The sequence below is a fragment of the Pseudorca crassidens genome, chromosome 2 (assembly GCF_039906515.1).
Source record: "Pseudorca crassidens isolate mPseCra1 chromosome 2, mPseCra1.hap1, whole genome shotgun sequence".
Taxonomy (NCBI): Eukaryota; Metazoa; Chordata; class Mammalia; order Artiodactyla; family Delphinidae; genus Pseudorca; species Pseudorca crassidens.
Genome location: NC_090297.1, coordinates 94,049,014 through 94,067,275, shown reverse-complemented (window position 1 = coordinate 94,067,275; position 18,262 = coordinate 94,049,014). Strand labels below are relative to the sequence as shown.

The 18,262-nt window shown below is 36.8% G+C and overlaps 1 protein-coding gene across 8 annotated transcripts in view; it reads right to left on the bottom strand.

Moving 5' to 3' along the window:
* The window catches only part of NTNG1 (netrin G1), a 336,631-nt gene that overhangs the window by 58,719 nt on the left and 259,650 nt on the right, over nucleotides 1–18,262 (bottom strand). For 2 of the 8 annotated variants that reach the window (XM_067727081.1, XM_067727084.1), the window contains exon 6: nucleotides 12,496–12,561. The exons of 2 other annotated variants lie outside the window; for them this stretch is intronic. In XM_067727081.1, the coding sequence (XP_067583182.1) occupies nucleotides 12,496–12,561 (66 nt within the window). Of the gene's footprint in view, nucleotides 1–1,906; nucleotides 2,075–10,120; nucleotides 10,181–12,495; nucleotides 12,562–18,262 lie in introns of all 8 variants that reach the window. 4 more of the 8 variants (XM_067727079.1, XM_067727080.1, XM_067727086.1 and 1 more) reach the window with 3 other exon arrangements.

The window sequence follows — 18,262 nt, the reverse complement described above, 5'->3', positions numbered from 1 at the left end:
TATTGAAAATAATATGAAATTGATATTGCAAAACATTTACATCTTATTGTAATGTTTTGTATTTTGAAAAACTGATTAGCTTTTATTCCTGTGTTCCTATTTATTTTACCTTTCCACTTGTTAACATATTTATAGTATGACATTTATATATTTTTACAAATGACATTCAGCAAAATGTAACTGCATTCAAAATTCAGACAGCTATGTGCCTTTTGGTTTTTATTAATATTCTCAAATCTTTGTAACCCAAATGTTATAAAGGCAATTGAACTTCTGTTCACAAGCTCATAGTGGAATTGCTGCTGTCATCCTAAAAACATACCATAAGTAAAAGTCTGACAAGCTTAGCTTTGCTAATTGTGTCAGGGTAGTTGGGAGAAAGCGTTCAAAAGCTTTGAAGTCAGGAAACTAACTCTTTACTAAAGCTGTATGATTTGGGTCAATTTGCCTTACTTTTTCTCAACTAGAAAATAGGGGAAATTATCAGTGGAGTACTTACCACCATGGTTTTGTTAATGAGGATTAAGTAAAAACAAAACAAACAAACAAACAAAAAACATACTTGCAAGTCAGTTCACAGTTTACCAAGTGTTTCCTGTGCATCCCATATGACACCAATTTGACCAGGAGTTTTCAACGACTTACCTAAGGCACACAGCTATTAAATAGCAAACTGGGACTTGAACCCAGCTCTCCAGCCTCTAAGTCCAGGGATTTCTCCACTAATTCACAAATAATAAGGAAGCACTTTGAAAAATAGAACATACTATAGACATAAACAGTATTATAAAAACTTGGCCCATTTTAACTGAAAAAACTTGTCCAGCTATTTTAAATGACACTTGGCAAATAACTATATAACCTTGACAATCCAATCAGAAAACAATGATCCCAGAATTACAGATTGATTTGATTTCTTTTTTGATGAAAAGATCACCTTTCATTTTTCAGCTTGTGTATTCAATCTAGTCTTTATGTGAAAAAATCTACCTTTAACATTGGTTGCCTATATATTACCTATTGGTGTGGTAACAGATACATATGTACCCTTCACCATTTTGAATATATGCACTTCTTCAAAGTACATTACGAAGTGAAATTCCATTTCTTATGTTTCATCAGCTCCCTTTCTTAAAGATAGGTTCTACTACGCAAAAGGTAGGAGAAGCTCTTTTGGATGTGAAGGGCACCTGGTTCTCTCCAGTTGACATGATCAGTCATCACAGGGGGTGGAAAGAATGCTCAATGGAATCCTGTGGCCCCAGTTTTCCAGGGCTCATGTACTTTGGAAGCTAAGAGAATTAATTGCCTTGAATAGTTTTGAAAAATTGCTTCTCCTTTTGAGGGCTATAGGAAAATTCAGTAAGTGGAATTTCATTACTATGGATGGAAAAGCCAGGCAAACTTCTACATTACCAATTGCTAGTGGCTTTCAATTCCAAATGGGAATATTTTAAATCAATATTAGTTAATTACCAATTATTTACAAAAGTTTGTGTCCTAATCTCGTATCTATAATTAAAAACCTTATAATGAGTTTACATTTTGAAAGTTGAGTGTACAACTTAAGACATTAAGATCAGGTTGAAATGACCAGGTGTTAAGATTTCATGCAAAAAAAAAAAAAAAAAAAGAAAAACAAAAAGAGAATTACTTCATCTCTTAAACATGACTTTTCAGCTCATCATCTTTAAAGCAACAATTAGACAAGGATTCAAAATACATCCCCCAACTATGATTTCAATCTGCACAAGTGAATTCTTTAAGTCTACCACAAGGACGTTTTCTCCATTGAGAAAGTTCATTCTGGCTCAGCTGTGGTGCAAATCACCAGCCTCTCCACCTTAAATAGCTCCCCATCTCGTGAAAGGCACAGAACAATAGCTGAAATTATAATGGAACTGACCTATGCACACATTCTCATCGTCCAGCTGTGCAGAAGCATTTCTGAAGTAGCCCAGCCTGCATAACTCACAGTGCTGCCCTCTAGTGTTGTGTTTACAGCTCACGCAAATGACTGTATTTAGCAGATCGATATAACTGCATCGATTGGAGTGGCCGAAGCATTCACAATCTTGCAAGGAAGAACAGAAATGTATACAGAGTGTATACAGTCGCAGAATAACAGCACACTACATGCTTGGATAAAATGAGAAGTGGAGAAAAGATGGCGGAATGGCATTACATGTATGTGATTCCACATGACACATGGTGACCGCAGGTGGTTGTGACTGGCATGGAAGTAGCATCTGTTTCAGGCAGGAGAGAAAGATTGGACATTCAGAACATGATCGGAGAGTGTTAATTCTTGGCAGACAATATGAACAGAAGCATTTGCAGGTGTACACCTTTTAAAATTTGGGAAGACTCTGTTTCCATTGATGCAAAAGTCTAATTTTTGCACATTGAAAACTTCACTGTCTTTGCATCACTCCCCTCATTTTCTCTTCATATTTGCAATCTTAAAAAAGAAGGAAAGATGAATGTAGGCATCTAAGGCCTGAGTCTGCCATCACCCATGGCTCCTTCATTTAGAGTCTTACTATCATTTGTATCAAGACAGTAACTCAGTCAGAGTTTCACAGAAGAAATCATGGCAAATTTAATAGGGATCTAGACAATTAGACAACTCTTTTTGTTTTTTCCAAATGGTAAGAGGAGAAGATGACTTCTGTAAGCCTTTCATCAGGCCAAATCTGCATGTTTGCTTATGTGAGAGAGAGAATACAAAAAACGGGGAGATTATTGGTATGAAAAAAGTGCTCTCAAGATATCCTTTTCTTGCAAGTTTCAAGCTAAGTCTGCTACAAAAGAAGAGTCAGGCAGCTACTGTACCCTCAGATTGCTTTTCCTTTGTCTCCCCAAAATGTTGGAGGAGGCTCTGAGGCTTAGGGGTGATGGTGATAAGAACTAGACAAGGAGACATAGGGAAGGGTGGAGAGTGACTAGATTGTCTTTCTTTTGCACCTCAACCAAAGCAAGTCATTAATCTAATTCAACCTTTTTTTTCTTTTTTCTTTTTTTTTTTGCGGTACTTGGGCCTCTCACTGCTGTGGCCTCTCCCGTTGCGGAGCACAGGCTCCGGAAGCGCGCTCAGCGGCCATGGCTCACGGGCCCAGCCGCTCTGGGGCATGCAGGATCTTCCCAGACCAGGGCACGAATCCGTGTGCCCTGCATTGGCAGGCGGACTCTCAACCACTGCGCCACCAGGGAAGCCCTAATTCAACCTTTTTAAAAGAAGTAAAAACAAAGCCTCTATTGGTGCAATAGTTACTAAATCAGACAGAAAAAAAATGTGTGAGAAGTAACTAGGTGGGGAATCCGTTTCATCTCCTCAAAATATGGGGGTAGGCCTAGCTCACATTTATAAGAAAGGTCAATTATGAAACTGCAAACCTTGTTTGCCTAAAAATATCCCTCTCATTAATGTCTGGCTTTTATTTTATCCCACCAGGAAGCCAAACACAGTCACTATTTGAGCTAATTTATTCATTCACTCAATAAATAATATATTCAGTTGGTCTATGTGTCAGGCACTATGTGAGGTACTGAGTTACTCTTTTGGCATAGATTAAAATTTTGGAAGCACTGCATTTGATGACCAGAGTAAAAATGAGTAAGTGTTGTCAAAATTAAAAAGGAATTATTAATCTTGTATTAATAAAATTAATAAAAGATAATTAATATCTTTTTTTTTTCTATTGGGTTGGCCAGAAAGTTCATTTGGGTTTTTCTATAAGATGTTACAGAAAAACCCAAACGAACTTTTTGGCTAACCCAATAAATTAACATACTGACATTCATCAGAACATTGTGGATTCATTCATATGAGAGCCAGTTACTACAGTAGAGAGCTGAGGTCACGGTCCCAACAGAATGAAATCAAATTTGGATAGAAGCAGAGGACACCAGAAATGGTGAAGAGTGGAAGACACCCAGGAATAGGGTTAGCACCTTGGAGTCCCCAGATGCTTAAAAGAAAGGCAAGAAGAATGGGAGGTTCCTGAAGGCAAGCCTCTTCCTCTACAGGAGGCTAGCTTTGTCATGGTGTGCATGTGTGCTAGGGCTGGGGAGTGGGAGTGGGAGTGGGGAGTCGGAGGAACCAGCGGGAGAAGGGGAGTTCTGGAAGGAGGCCATATGGGAGATGGTGTAAGAAAATCCTGCAAAAATTTTGTAGTTAAGGCATGCCAAATTAATAATAGCAACAAGAAAAATAATAGAATTACATATCACCAAATTAAATTCTCTTAGAAAACAAGCACTTCACCCCCATACATTCTATCTCCCTGAGTTCAACCTTGTTTAAGCTGGCATTTCTGACTACCTAGGAAACCTAAAGGGCCTCTCCGACCTTCCTTAGTTGAGGGTTTGGAACAGGGAGAATCTTTCTGGCCTGGAGCCACCTCAGAGTAGTAGTTGCAGGGAGGAGACCCATGTCCCAAATCTAATTGTTTCCCAAGGACTTCTTCAGAGCTGCCTGGAATTCTGGAGGCGTGGGCGCACACACCCTGTCCTCAGGCTCTCCCTCTCTAGAAGAGGCTCCTAAGTGGTTACTGTTGTTCACATAACCTCATCCTAGGTTGATTCTTGGTGTACCTAACATAATTAATCCAGATTTTTTCAAAAGAATCTTTTATGTGCATAAATTCATCCTAGGAACTTTTCAGAACCACATAGAAGTAAGTCCTCGTTGTCAAGAAGTTTGTTTAGTGGGTAAGACAAACATGTGCTCAGATAACTAGAAAAAAAAGAGGACGTGCTTAAAAACAAAACCAAAACCAAAAACAGAGACACAAAGTGATATAAGGAGAAATTCATTTCACTTGAGGAGAATTAGGAAAAACTAAGTTAAAACTAAATCTTCCATGAGGGCCAGTAAGGTTTATTTAACAAAAAAAAAAAGGAGGAAATGAGCATTTCCAGTGAAAGGAATAGAGTGTGCAAAGACATGACATTGGGAAATGGGAGAGAACAGGGCTGGAGAAGTTTCATAACATGGTTCCTTTGTGGATAAGATCTACCCAGTAGCCAATACTATTGGAAGTATTGAATGGTTCCTTTGTGGATAAGATCCACCCAATGCTGAGCTTCATCTGACAAAGCTTTATTCACCAAAAAACGTGTCTGTAGACATCCAAGTTCAATCAAGACCCAATCCATGAATCTCTGTAGACACTGTTACCTATTCTTTGAATTTAACGAATAGTATGCATTTCTGTGACATTCACTATTTGTTTCTGGGTTTTGTTTGAAAATCAATTTATTAATTTTGATAGGAGAGTTAAATAATGTAAATTCTATAAATAATTATATACAAGACCATACACAGCTTAACACTCAATATCACAAACTTCTTCCAGAAGATAAGTGGTTACTTTAAATGTCTCATAACCTAAGAAATGAGCTAATAGTAACTTTATTTCTTTAAAACTTCTAAGACTCTTCTGAGACTTTGATAAAGCTGTCTTCTCTGGCCATGGTGTATTAGAGAATATAAAATGATAAAAAGATCTTTGAAAGTGATTTGAAACACATGAGAGCACTATATAAATGCAAGACATTTCAGATGTAATTATTAGACTGCTGTATTATTTTTCAGTTTTCTGTTAATTTCCCACTCTTTAGGAACTGTTCTTTCCACATAGGCCCAGAATTCATGAATGATCATTAATGATAGAGTTAGAGCTGCACTAACTTATTAAGATCCTGAAGGGATGATATTAATAGTTCAATAATTCTTTGATCCTCTAATTCACTGACCTACCATTTCCTCCTTTCCCTTTTCACAAAATTTAGAGTTCATGGTCCATTCTTACAATCACTTCCTTTTATATGCTCTCATCTCCCTCACTCCCACCCACCCCGCCCCCAATTACAGTCTCCTGGGAAAATCTGATCCTGGTTAAATCCAACTCTCCACTTCTCCATGCCTATACCCCAGCAGCTAAATGTGGCTGGAGTTTTTTTCCAACTATTTTGAAACAAGTCTCACTTTAAATTCATGACCATAAACTTCAATAGGGCCCTCAGGGCATCCTGGCAACCCTTCCTGAACCAGGAGGCTTTTGGGCCACCACTCTCTCTTGGTTTACCTCCTTCCCCACCTACCATTGCTTCTTCCTCTCTTCTGCTTTCTGTTGTATCTTCTCAAATGACTCAGGGCTTAGCCCTTGGACCTCTTGGCTCTTTAGGCTCACTAAGAACCAGGGTTTTTTACCCAACCTCATGACTACATAAATCATCAATATGCTGACCTTTCCAAAATAGTTATTTTCAGCCTGGACCAACTTCCCAGTTAGTTAGTGAGCCTTCATCCAGACTGATATATTCAACTGCCTTCTTAATGTCTCCACTTGGACATTTAATAGATATCTCAACTTTAACATGTTCAAAACTGACCTCATAGGTTACCTTCCCAAGCCTGCCACTTACATGGGCAGCCGGATCTGTCTTGGTAAATGACAACTCTATTCCTCCAATTGCTTAGGTCAAAATTCCCGGAGTTGCTCTTGACACCAATCTTTTTCTCATCCCGCTCTACCCACGCCCCCAACCAATCAATCAGCAGATCCTCTTGACTACACGTTTAAAATACATTCTAAATCTCACCACCTCTCACCATCTCATCTTTAGTTAAGGGCACTTGGATTATTGTTGTTGTCCTCAAACTGCTTCCCTGGCTTCCACCCTTGTGATAGTCTCCTCCACACAGCAGTCAGAGTGACTCTTTTAAAACTTAAATTAGGTCATGACATCCTTTTGCCCATAATCCTAATGGCTTCCTGCCTCATTCAGAATAAAAGGCAGAGTTTGAATTCATTCATTCCCAATTGATCTGGGCTCATTGCTATCACTCTCCTCCTCACTCGCTGTACAATACTTTCATGTTGCTCTGCAAACATGCCAAGCACTTCCCCAGGGCCTTTGCATTTGCTGTTACTTCTGTCTGGCCTACTCCTCCCCCAGACTTCCCTTTGACTTGCTTCCTCACTTTGTTTTTAGGTCCTGCTCAAAGAAAATGCTGTGACTACTCTATCTGAAATAACAGCTCCTGACCCAAACGCATTAATCCCCCCTCCCACATTTACTAATCCTGTTTAATTTTTTTGTAGAACCTAGAGTATCTGAAGACTAAATTAAAAAAAAAATTTCTCCCCTATACTTTGAGTGTAAATAAATGTGTGCAGACTGTGTCCATTTTGTTCACAGATGTAAACAGAACTCAAAATACTAAGCATTCAAAAAATGTTGTCGAATGAATGAATCGATGTCAACGAATCAGTGATGATCCTGAGGCATCTTACTTTGGGAAACAAAGGAAGACACAGAGGAAAGTTATTTTTAAATTCATTCCTCCACCATTCAAATTCTGTAAGAGTCTGGCTATACCTTAAATATTAAAGAGTTGAGAAAAACAACAGCCATACATCACACTATAACTGAGTTATTAAATATTTTAGCTGAAAATTGACTATATGTCTATGCAGATTAGTTTAGTTAGGAAAAAGGAGATTTCCAAAAATTGCTATGGTTTTATATACTTTTGCAATCTCAAATCACACTGTAGGCTATATTTTATTTTTCAGACAAGTTTTAATTACTGTTGTGCAAACAAGCTAACAGGGTCCTCTAAAACACATTTTCATGGTGTAGCATGGCATGCGTTGGCAATGCATATTTATTGAGGACCACCTTATACCAGGGGACAACTTGAACGAGGTCCAGTCTTAAGCGAGAATCATAGCCCTAGACCAACGAGCCACGTTGGACCATGAAGCCCAGTCCTGAAGAGTCCAGTGCAGAGTTTCTCAACCTCAGCACTACTGACATCTTAGGCCAAATAATCCGTGGTTTTCCCATATGTTGTAGGATATTCAGAAGCATTCCTGGCCTCTACCCACTAGAAGCAGTAGCAACTCCTAAGCTGTGACAACCAAAATTTCCCTGGGGGAGCAAAATACCCCATCTGATGTATATGACATCATACAAGGCAGTTATGATAATATGGTACGTAATAACTGGCTAGTTAAGCGAGCAGCATTTTAGAAGAAGGAGTGTTCAAAGTTGCCTTTCTAGATCAGGAAAGATCCAAACCTCTTCTAAGGTTTAAAGACACTTTCTGACTGAGACTGGCTGGGGAAGGCCTGGGGAGGAAAGAGTTATAGAAAAACAAAAGGTTGGAGAGAAAGAGAATGAAAGAAAAAGAATGTTAAGAATAGGAAGGGGGGTGTTAAATGTCTTGGTGTCTTCTTTCTTACTATTCCCCATGTTGCCTCTAATTCCATTATTACGTCACCAATGTATCATAATATGACATATGTTACAGAATATAAGATAAAGTACTCTGAATGTGGCACAGGAAGGTTTATTTATTTATGCTGGGGCCAAATGAGGAAAGTTTATTCAAAGTCAGAGCTGGTGGAGATTTACTGTAGTCACTCAAAAAGAAAGGATTTGGAAAAAAAGACTTTAGATAGACAGAAGCTGAAGGAATTAGAATTCTTATAAAGTATTTTCCCTTCACTACATTAGCAAAGTCACAAGCCTCCAGGGGCCTCCCCCAGGGGTGGGAATGAAGTGGCTGCAGCATTTTCCTGATTCTCACCCACCCCCAACTCTGTCTTGCAACCTTAGGTAGCTTTTGAAGCCCTTCCATGTACATCATTTGATAACAATCTGGATTATTCTATGATAAATCTACTTCATTAGGTGGCTCTTTCCTGCCTGTGGAAATGTGTTCAGATCTCATTAGTGCTGTGACCCCAAGAAAGTAGAGATTCAATGATACAGGGTCAAATTTCAGGTCAAGAGTCCTCTTGTATATCCCGTGCTTGATATGACAGAAAAAAGATGGACTCTATAAGGTCCCTAATGCTTCCTTTCTCCTTCACCTCCTTGGTTTCTCTGTGTAGGTTTGCATATCATAGATAAGGAGGGACATCCCTACCGTGGCATCAATGACTGGCTTATTATATGCACACATGTCCAAAATAGGCTTGACACCCTATGAACTTGTGGCTGCTCTGTTCCTAAACAACTTAGTTCCCCAAATTTCAAATCCACTTGGATTCCCCTCAGAAGGGCACTGCCAATGTTTGATATGTAAAAGTACATTGTGAGGAAATTTAAAGACTTGGTTTAAATATCATCGGTTTCCCTTTCCCATTTTCTGACCAGCTTCCTCCTTTTCTCTATACGACACAGAAGGAACAATTCAAGTTAGTTAAAATCTGGAAAATGATTTGACTCTTTTCAATAAGGAATAGGGAAGCTATTATGGTCATTTTCACCAAGTGGGTCAAACCAAATTTAGGTATTGTTAATAAATATATTTCTTTGTAAGAGGTGCTTCATGAAAAAAAAAAAAACAAACCAAAAACTCCCTAAAACATGACATATACCCAACAGTCAAGGGTGGAAAACAAGACACACCTGTCACATAGGACATTTAAAGGAAAATGGTGAAATAAAAACAGAAGTCTTTATGTTTCCTGAAAAATCTTCATTCTGTGAATGACAGATGCTAGCTAGCTGGAATGAGCCATTCATGAGTCACAGATGAGATTCTGCTCACTTTCATTTAAAGAAAGTAATGTAACTATTATTTTTGGGTCATAATCAATGCTTAACCCAGTGTAGCTCTTCACTGGTATTTGTTCAAATTTATTTCAAACAATATTTGGAAGTAGAAATTCCAAGGTATTTCATTTGTCAAATGGGCACCATACATGAACCTACCATTCTGTTCTCATGAAAAGCATCCTTGAAACTCACTGTGAGTTTCCTTATTTTCAATGCAAATGAGTGACAATGTTAATACTCTAACATTCATGTTCCAAACAGGAACCTAAAGTGTTATAATTCTTATTCACACATTAATCTTTCAGAAAACAAATACTGCAGCATTTTAAATTTGCAGCAGTCAACTTTCTGAGTGAAGCATTTTTTTTCCTCTTACAGATGACATTCTCAGTACTATTTGATGTATTGATCGTTATCAGTCAACATGCCTCACCAATAAGCTGATGGGTACACTTCACAGATATTCCAGATTCATACAGTGCAATGTTTCACAACACATAACACCATGAAATCACTGTATGAATCCAAGAATTCCTACCTCTCTTGTGGTTTGCAACTTGAACAGAAGAAACTGTTGACAAAGTTAATTTGGGAGCAACTGGATAGGTTTAAAAGAATGAACAGCACATTAGAAACAATAGTGAAACGTTCAAATTGTAATTACTTATCATCAACCCGCTTGAAAAGTGGCCCTAAATGAAGAGAATATTTGTATTTGTTGTTTCTGGGAGTTTGCTTCAATCACAAAGGAAGTCTTGTATTTGGCTGAAAATGGTTTGAACTTGTCAGTAATAACGTTTAGAAGCTTTAGTTTCAGAGGCAAAAAGAATTACCATTTAAATCAAGAACGCAGTTATGCAGAGATTATTCCAATAACAATATGGATATTAGGATCCCCTACTGTTCTTCTCTTAAAATAGTAGTTGTGTTGTTGAGTTACTTAGCAATATCATTGCCTCAATTCACCATGTCTTTCTCTCTGTGTACCTGTAATCTCATCTACCTATAAACCAGTTAGATTATTTTTGCTGATTTGATTAGACATTACAGATAGTCACAATGGTCAACCATTCAGCGGAATCTGGATCTCAGTCTCAGAGTCACCTCGAATCTGTCCACCTTTCAAAAATGTAGTTTTTTTCTCAACATTTATTACGTATATGATATCAGTGTGTTAATGGCAGGAATTTCTAAGTTTGCCTGCCTTTCTTTTCCAATTGTTCCTGAAGTGTTGCTTGTGAAAATAGCAAAAACAAGGTAGAGCCTGATGTTCTTTGCAGATGTTGACCAGATAAATTATGTTTGCACAGAACTGACCTCTGCTAGAAAGTGCACCTTTAGCTAAAATGTCAAGTTCAAGCACTTTATTCAACTGTGAGCTTCTCAAATAAATTTATTTGAACTCTTTATCCACATTCTAAAAAAGTGCAACTGGCATTAACTAAAGATATTTCTGAAAGCTTTTAGTCTTGTGACACTCACAGAAAACATAGCAAAATAATTAAATGGGTCTGTTTCAGGTTTTAAACAATGCATAATCTTGTTCAGCACAAAACTTACTGTGGAGAAGTGTTAAGTCTTAGATCCTGTCTTGTATAATTTGTTGAGCTATGAAATTCAATGGGAAATACTGAGTGACAGTTCACTGAAGATGCTCTCATTGAACTTGCCGAGGAACAAAGCCACTAAACCTTCCCACAATCCTCACAGAATTATACTAATGGGTTGAGCTTGATCTGTATTTCTTCTTCTACATATGTATGCAGAAACTTGAAAAAATTCATTTGGAGCAGATGATTAAGATAATTCTATTTGCTAGTAATATATGTATCTAGGACAGTCTTGATTTCATCACTCTGATCAAGGACTGAAAATGCAGCCCTTCCAATTTGACTCCTCAACAAATTGCTAATATATTTTGTTTTGCTTAGCAGCTATTTCCTGGTTCCTCCTTTTGCTCACTTCCTCCTCCATCTGTATTCATTAGAGTTTAAAAGGAACATCCTGCATGTAACAAAGGAAGGTGGAAGCCAAAGATGTGCCTCTTTTTTGTGAGAAGGAAGGACGCAAAAGAAGACAACTTTATTTTAATATAAACTATTTATATACGTCTATGTATATCTATAGGCTAGACGTTAATGTAATTTTAACATTACACTGAATCTTATGAATTTTATTGGCCAGTTTTTAAAGGTTCTATTTCTTCCTGTGTAACCACACTGCTGTCTGTCAGTTTCTTTCATTTATTTATTTATTATGTTAGAAGTCAGAAAATAATTACTGCTCTAAGGACAGAGAGAAAACACGTTGTTCTTAATCCTGGCAGAAATTATTGGTAATTCATAAAGGATAAAAGAGGGAAAGCCTCAGCAGAGAAAATACACTGTGACGTTGAAGGGGAAGAGAGAGAGAGAGATCCAAATTCCTGTCAGTCAATAAGGAACGACAGTTGAAAAAACAAAACAAAAACAGGTCTTTTAGGGGTTGCAATACTGCCTTTATGTATTTTCCCTGACCCTCAATACAACTGACGTAACAGCCAATTTACCAAAGCAAAGCAAAAGTGAGACAGTGGAAGGAAACCTGTGTCACTCACAAGTTTTTATGATATATTATTTATACTCCCCACTGTGATGGCAACCAAACTCTAGGCTTCTCTTGGGATGGCTGACATTCAATGTAAATTTGATAAAGTGCTCGTAACTTTTATGCTGTCTAATTTTTTCTACTTTTTCTACTTTTACTATAATATTTCTGGGACACTTCATATTAGAAAAAAATATTTGAATTATGATTCTTTCAAAGACATGGCATTTATGATAATGCTCTTATTTAGTGCTAAAAAATAGAGTATGGGATTTTCCCCCTAAACATGTGGGATTTTATATCAGTAGGAATTTTACATGCTCCTACCTTGTTTTGGATTAGAAACCTCAAGGGAAGAAATATTCGGCCATATCCTATTAAACTTTGGAGGATCTGCATGCACCAGGAAAAATCAGGGTATGTTACTTTCAGCTATAATGTCATTTGGTCTAAACAGAAAACTATATGGACAAAGACACAAACCACACATCTGCTTTTTAACTTGGTTGTGATGCACTTAACAAAACATACCCCCACACCAAACAAGAGCAAGCAATTGATGATTCCCAAAACATTGAATGGACATTAAATATATAGCCTGTTCCCTAACAAAGCTATATACATTAACTTGTGCAATAAAGTAGAGTGTTCTTACAAATAACCAAACAGGGACTTCAGCAATTCAAATCGTTATATAAAGCTGGTGCCTGAAACTAGAAGATAACAGGAAAGAAATAATTTCTCACTTGAGGATTCCATTCTCTGCAATTTATATTTACAGATACGAGCTTGTTACATTAGTCTTCGGGAGAGATTCTTTAGGGTATGTTTTAAGTGTGAGCCATTATCTCTGCAAAGAAGTGGATTTATTTCCTTTTTTTATTTATGCGATTTCTCAGAGAAAGAAAGAGAAAGATGACTGGTGGTTCTGGCTTAAGGAGAATAGTCCAAGGTGCTTCTGATCATATCTAAGGTTTGTATGTATGGGTGTGTATATATTTTCTTTATTTTAATATATATTTTCATGATGTTTCTAGCTCAAAATATATTTCTAAAGTTATTGGTTCCAATCAAATTATAAGCATTGTTAATTTAAGAATTAATGGTATTTCTTTCTTAGATTCACCTGTATTAAAAAAAAAAAATGACTCTGGAAAAGCAGGAGAAGAGCCAGCTTTAGGACTGGGGGCTTTAAAGCTATTTTTGCTAAGGTACATAGGCCATGACAATTAAAGCAGTCATTTCATGACTCAAATCTACCATTCACTGAGATCAACTCAAAACCATAACTCTAGTGTGGTCCTTTGGGACCACCCAAGTCCACAAGGAGAGTTCTTGCCTCTAAACTCCTATAGCATGTTACCTTATGTGCTCCTTATTTCTCACTGATAATGTGGATAGGCGTAAGTTTCAATATTGCTAGTTTACATTTTATGTCTATTTCTTGTCTCTGTAATTAGATTGGATCTCTTTGAGGAAGGGCAAAGCCTTCCAGAAGGCCTCAGTAAATATCTAATAACTGAGTAATTGATATCAAGTGGCTAGGCTACTGTAAACTGGTATTATCAGATTGTTTCCTCCATAATTAGATTATAGTGAATAACATTCTTGCAAGACATGGAACTTTCACTATGACTTTGGTTTTTTAACATTTGTTAGAAAAGCTGATCTACTGTTACTCTGTGTGTGTATGTGTGTGTGTATACACATAAAAGCAAAGGGAATCTTAATATTGATATTGCTGTATCCATCAAAATTTATGAATGAATAAAGAATGTAACAATTTTCCACATCTGTATCCAGGTGTTACTAAATAAATAGATATTTGGTAACATGTAGGCAAAATATTCAAGTTATTGACTGAATGTTAAGCCTACTTGAACTGCAATGATCATTTTTGAAAAACAAATGATTTCTAGAAATTGGTGTTTTTTTTTAAGGTTTTTTGAATGTGGACCATTTTTAAAGACTTTATTACCTTTGTTACAATATTGCTTCTGTTTTACGTCTTGGTTTTTTCGCTCCGAGGCATGTGGGATCTTAGCTCCCCGACCAGGGATCAAACCTGCACCCCCTGCATTGGAAAGTGAAGTCTTAACCACTAGACCACCAGGGAAGTCCCTAGAAATTGTTTATTTAGAAGAGATTTCAAACCACTGTTATAGTTTTATATAGAAAATATATTTATTTATATTATTAGCATCAAATTAAGAAAAATTTAGTTCTTTTAAATGGTTCCCTCCATCATTTTCCGTAAGAGAGGCAAATACAGGTCATATGTGGGGTGATGTTTGTAAACTTAATGTTAAGTATTCAGTGGCTTGACTTTCTTGATGAAATGAAAGTAATAATATAATTAATCATTTTGTTAATAAGCTTTGCCAAAAAACTTTAAAGACAAAAATTTTATACTAAATATAAGTTAGAAGTGAGCTTTGAAAATTAATTTTATAAATTAAGCTTTATTCCATATTCTAATGTAATAAATATTTTACGCCTATATTTTAGTATACTCTTTTATGATTTTTCCCTAGGATGCTGAGGTTCCGTTTTGAGGATCTTCCTACATGTGTAAAAAATTAATGTAGGTCATTCTACTTTTGAATTGTTAACTACTTGACCTGTATGAAATTATCAAGATAGACACCTCAGTTACAATCTGATCCCTACCTGGCAGGTATTTTCTTCTGTATTGTGTACTTCTGATAGTTTTTTGGGGGATGGGAGAGTGTAGCTTTTGTGTTTGCTTGGGAATATAATTAGACATTTTTTTCCAAATGATTTTCATTATGTGGGATGCCTAACCTTCCTGACAACTTAAAACTCAGAGCCACCAGCAGTCATCACGTGGAAGTCCTAATCTAATCTATATATATCTCTAGTGGGACAAAATTTTATGCGTGATGTCTTTTCCTTGGGAGGAAAAATGTCCTGAAAAAAAAAATATTGAAATTTGTGGACCCTAAGCTTCTATAGCATGTTACTGTCTGTGCTTACATGTTTTAATATTTGGTCATCATGCAATTTTAAATTTAATATCACATTTTAATTTTTATTTTGTTTTATAATTGCAAGGCCAAGTAAGAAAACAACTTAAAATTAGCCAGTTACTCTCTGGCTACTCTTGTTACTCGAAGATCCTAGCACATATAAATATTCAGTCAAAGTTACTAACAAATGTTTAATTCCCAGAAGTAAATTAGGCACATTGGAGTGTATATTCGTTGTATAATTGGGACAAATTCTGTGTTATCATATTCAATGCTAATAAAAGTCTTTGAGTAACATGAAGCCTCTGAGAACTTTTAGCCAGTGGCCGCTTATTTCGAGTAGTTAGACATTGCAAATACAAAAAAGTATTATAATACGTCAAAGGTATTGGTATTGCTTCTAGGTGAACTGTTGCAGAATTTATTAATTTCACTCTTTCATGAATTAACTAAGGAATATCTTTGGGTCATATGAAGGTCTCAGAGTGGTAGTGTGTTGCAAGGCAAAGGGTCCCTGGAATCAGAAGATAAGGGATCTGGTCCCAGTTCTGTTGAGTAGCTGTCTGGCTATTAATTCCCTGGACTTCAATTTCTTTACCTGTAAGATAAAGGTGCTGGACAAAAAGATCTCCATGGTTTCTCTCAGCCATTAAATCCCATCACTCCAATGGTTCTTTCATGGCCTAGCAGTGTCACACTAAAGTTCACAGAAGGATGAAGCCTGTTGGAATGAAGCACATGCCCTTTGGAGAATCTAGGGGATTTAGGGGATTAAGAATCCCCTGTGTGGAGGGAAAATTATTGCTGCACATTGTAACTGTGGACCTTTGACTGTCATAGTGAAACCCAAACTGGAGTTAAGAAATTATTGCTGAGGTAAGGGGAGGGATTTTCATATGTGTCCAGTGGGACTGTAGATGGCCAATCCTTCAAGAATAGCCTTTTATGGAAATCCCTACTTCTCAAGGATCCTCGTCCCATACATCTGGGAAAATGGATTGAACTCATCTTGATGATCTCCAAAGACTTTGGCTTGAGGAATATGGAGACCAAGACTACATACTCAACCACTGCCCCCTTTAAAAAGAAACAAAATATCTGAAATGCCCATCTTATGCTGTTACTCTATTGTCATTGCTAAAATTTCAAACTACATCTATGGGAAGCCTAGGAAATACCTCTTTAGGGGAAAATTATTTAAGATATGGTGCATGTAAATAGAGCTTGGACTGGATTCAAATCCCAGTTTTACCACTTGGACAAGCTCCTTAACTTATCCGTGTCTAAGCTTTCCTATATGTAAAATGGGATAATGACACTACCTACTGGTTGTTGTCAAGGCTACATGAATGAGTCAATATTTGCTTGTCATGGTAGGGAGCATTTAAGAAATGTCAGTTCTTATTCTTTTTTTATTGAAGTATAGTTGATTTACAATGTTGTGTTAGCTCTTATTATTCTATTTGTGGTTGCTGTTGTAATAAAAATATTATTGTAGTATAAACAGTTCTTACTGAATTGAAGTAGAGGTAATAACGTGCTCCCCCTATTTTGTGAAATCTTAATTGTTCCCAAAGCAAGTGATTTGGATATGTAAAAATCTCACTTAAGATACAAATTACTTTAGGGAATAATCTGGTTCTAGGGCCTACATTGATTAATACTATTGTCCAGAAAGCAATAGGAATTATTTTGGAATACCGTGGAAAAGATTTGATTTTTAACACAACGATAAAATGTTAATTTTCAAGTTTCTTTCAGTTTAGAAGCACATCAATTTAGACTATGAATCAGATATATATATCTTGCCTGATTTTTTTTTTTTTTCCCATTAAGGAGAGACTCAGAAAACTGTTATGCGACAATTTGGTTGTGGCACTTGAAACTCCTTTTCATGAATCAGAAAAACTGAGATTCTAGTTATAAAAATTAGACTTTGGTAGAAAGTTTTTCTCCTCCGTGCCCCAAGGAAAACTCTTTGCACTGTAAGTTGGAGAGAACTAGGTTAGAATTGCTAAACTTGACCATCTATTGCTGACACCATAGTGAATCAAGCTGAAAGGGAGCTTGAAGCAGAAGGCTAAAAACACTTTATTTATATCAGGAAAGCTTCAGAGTTAGGGTTTTAGAATACTGTCTTCTATCACACATTCACTCCCTTAGCATGAATCATAGGCAGCTTTCAACTCATTTTGTGGATACCCTTTAAAACCAAAGTAAATTGTGACTATGCTTTCCCATGTTTTTTCTTTTTTTCTAGAATAGTCTACTTTATAGTGTTTCATACATTAGTCATTTAATTAAATGAGAAAGGTGGATGAATTCTAAAGGGTCCTAGTTTGGAAATTGGACATTGAGCTAGAATCCTGCCTTGGCCACCAGATGCCTTAGATGATTCAATTAAGCCTTAGCTGCCTTGTCTGTAAAATGATGATGTTGGATGAGTGCTCTTTAAGTTTCCTAAAAAGACTAATTTTTACATAAGTTTTTGGTTCTAAAATACAGTGGGAAACAGGGTGCCACCATGGATATGAAAAGCCACTGCTGAGAGGATGTTAGTGAGCCTTCATTAAACATCCTTCTTCCAGGCGTGTATGAGGAAAACGTCAGGAAGAGACAAAGTCACAAGGTCCCTTTGGATTTGTAGAGTTATTGCTATTGTTCCTCAGGGAGTTTGGAAACCACATTAGTGATGTCTACAAAGGAATCTATAGAAAACCCTAAAGCTCTTCAGAAGAAACCCCTAGGGCCTTGGAGGTAATCTTACCATCTTTACAGTGAGCTGCCTACTCTCAGAAATACAGCATCGTTAGACTGCCGGGGAAGATACATTTTAATGTAATAGTGGTAAGGCTGCCCTTGAAATGGCACACAGAATGTTTTTTGCTATGAGTGACTATGTCAATAAAGTAAACATTTGGATTTTTACAGTCATAGAATATGTACAAGCATGTTTCACAATTTGCATAGCTAATCTCATGAACTGTCACATGTTCTATAATATATGTAACATCTTTACATTTCCCCTCTCCCTCAGCTTACTGAGGATGTTTATCATTGATGGTGGTAGAGTAAGGGCACATTTTAATGTAGCTTCTGTTGAC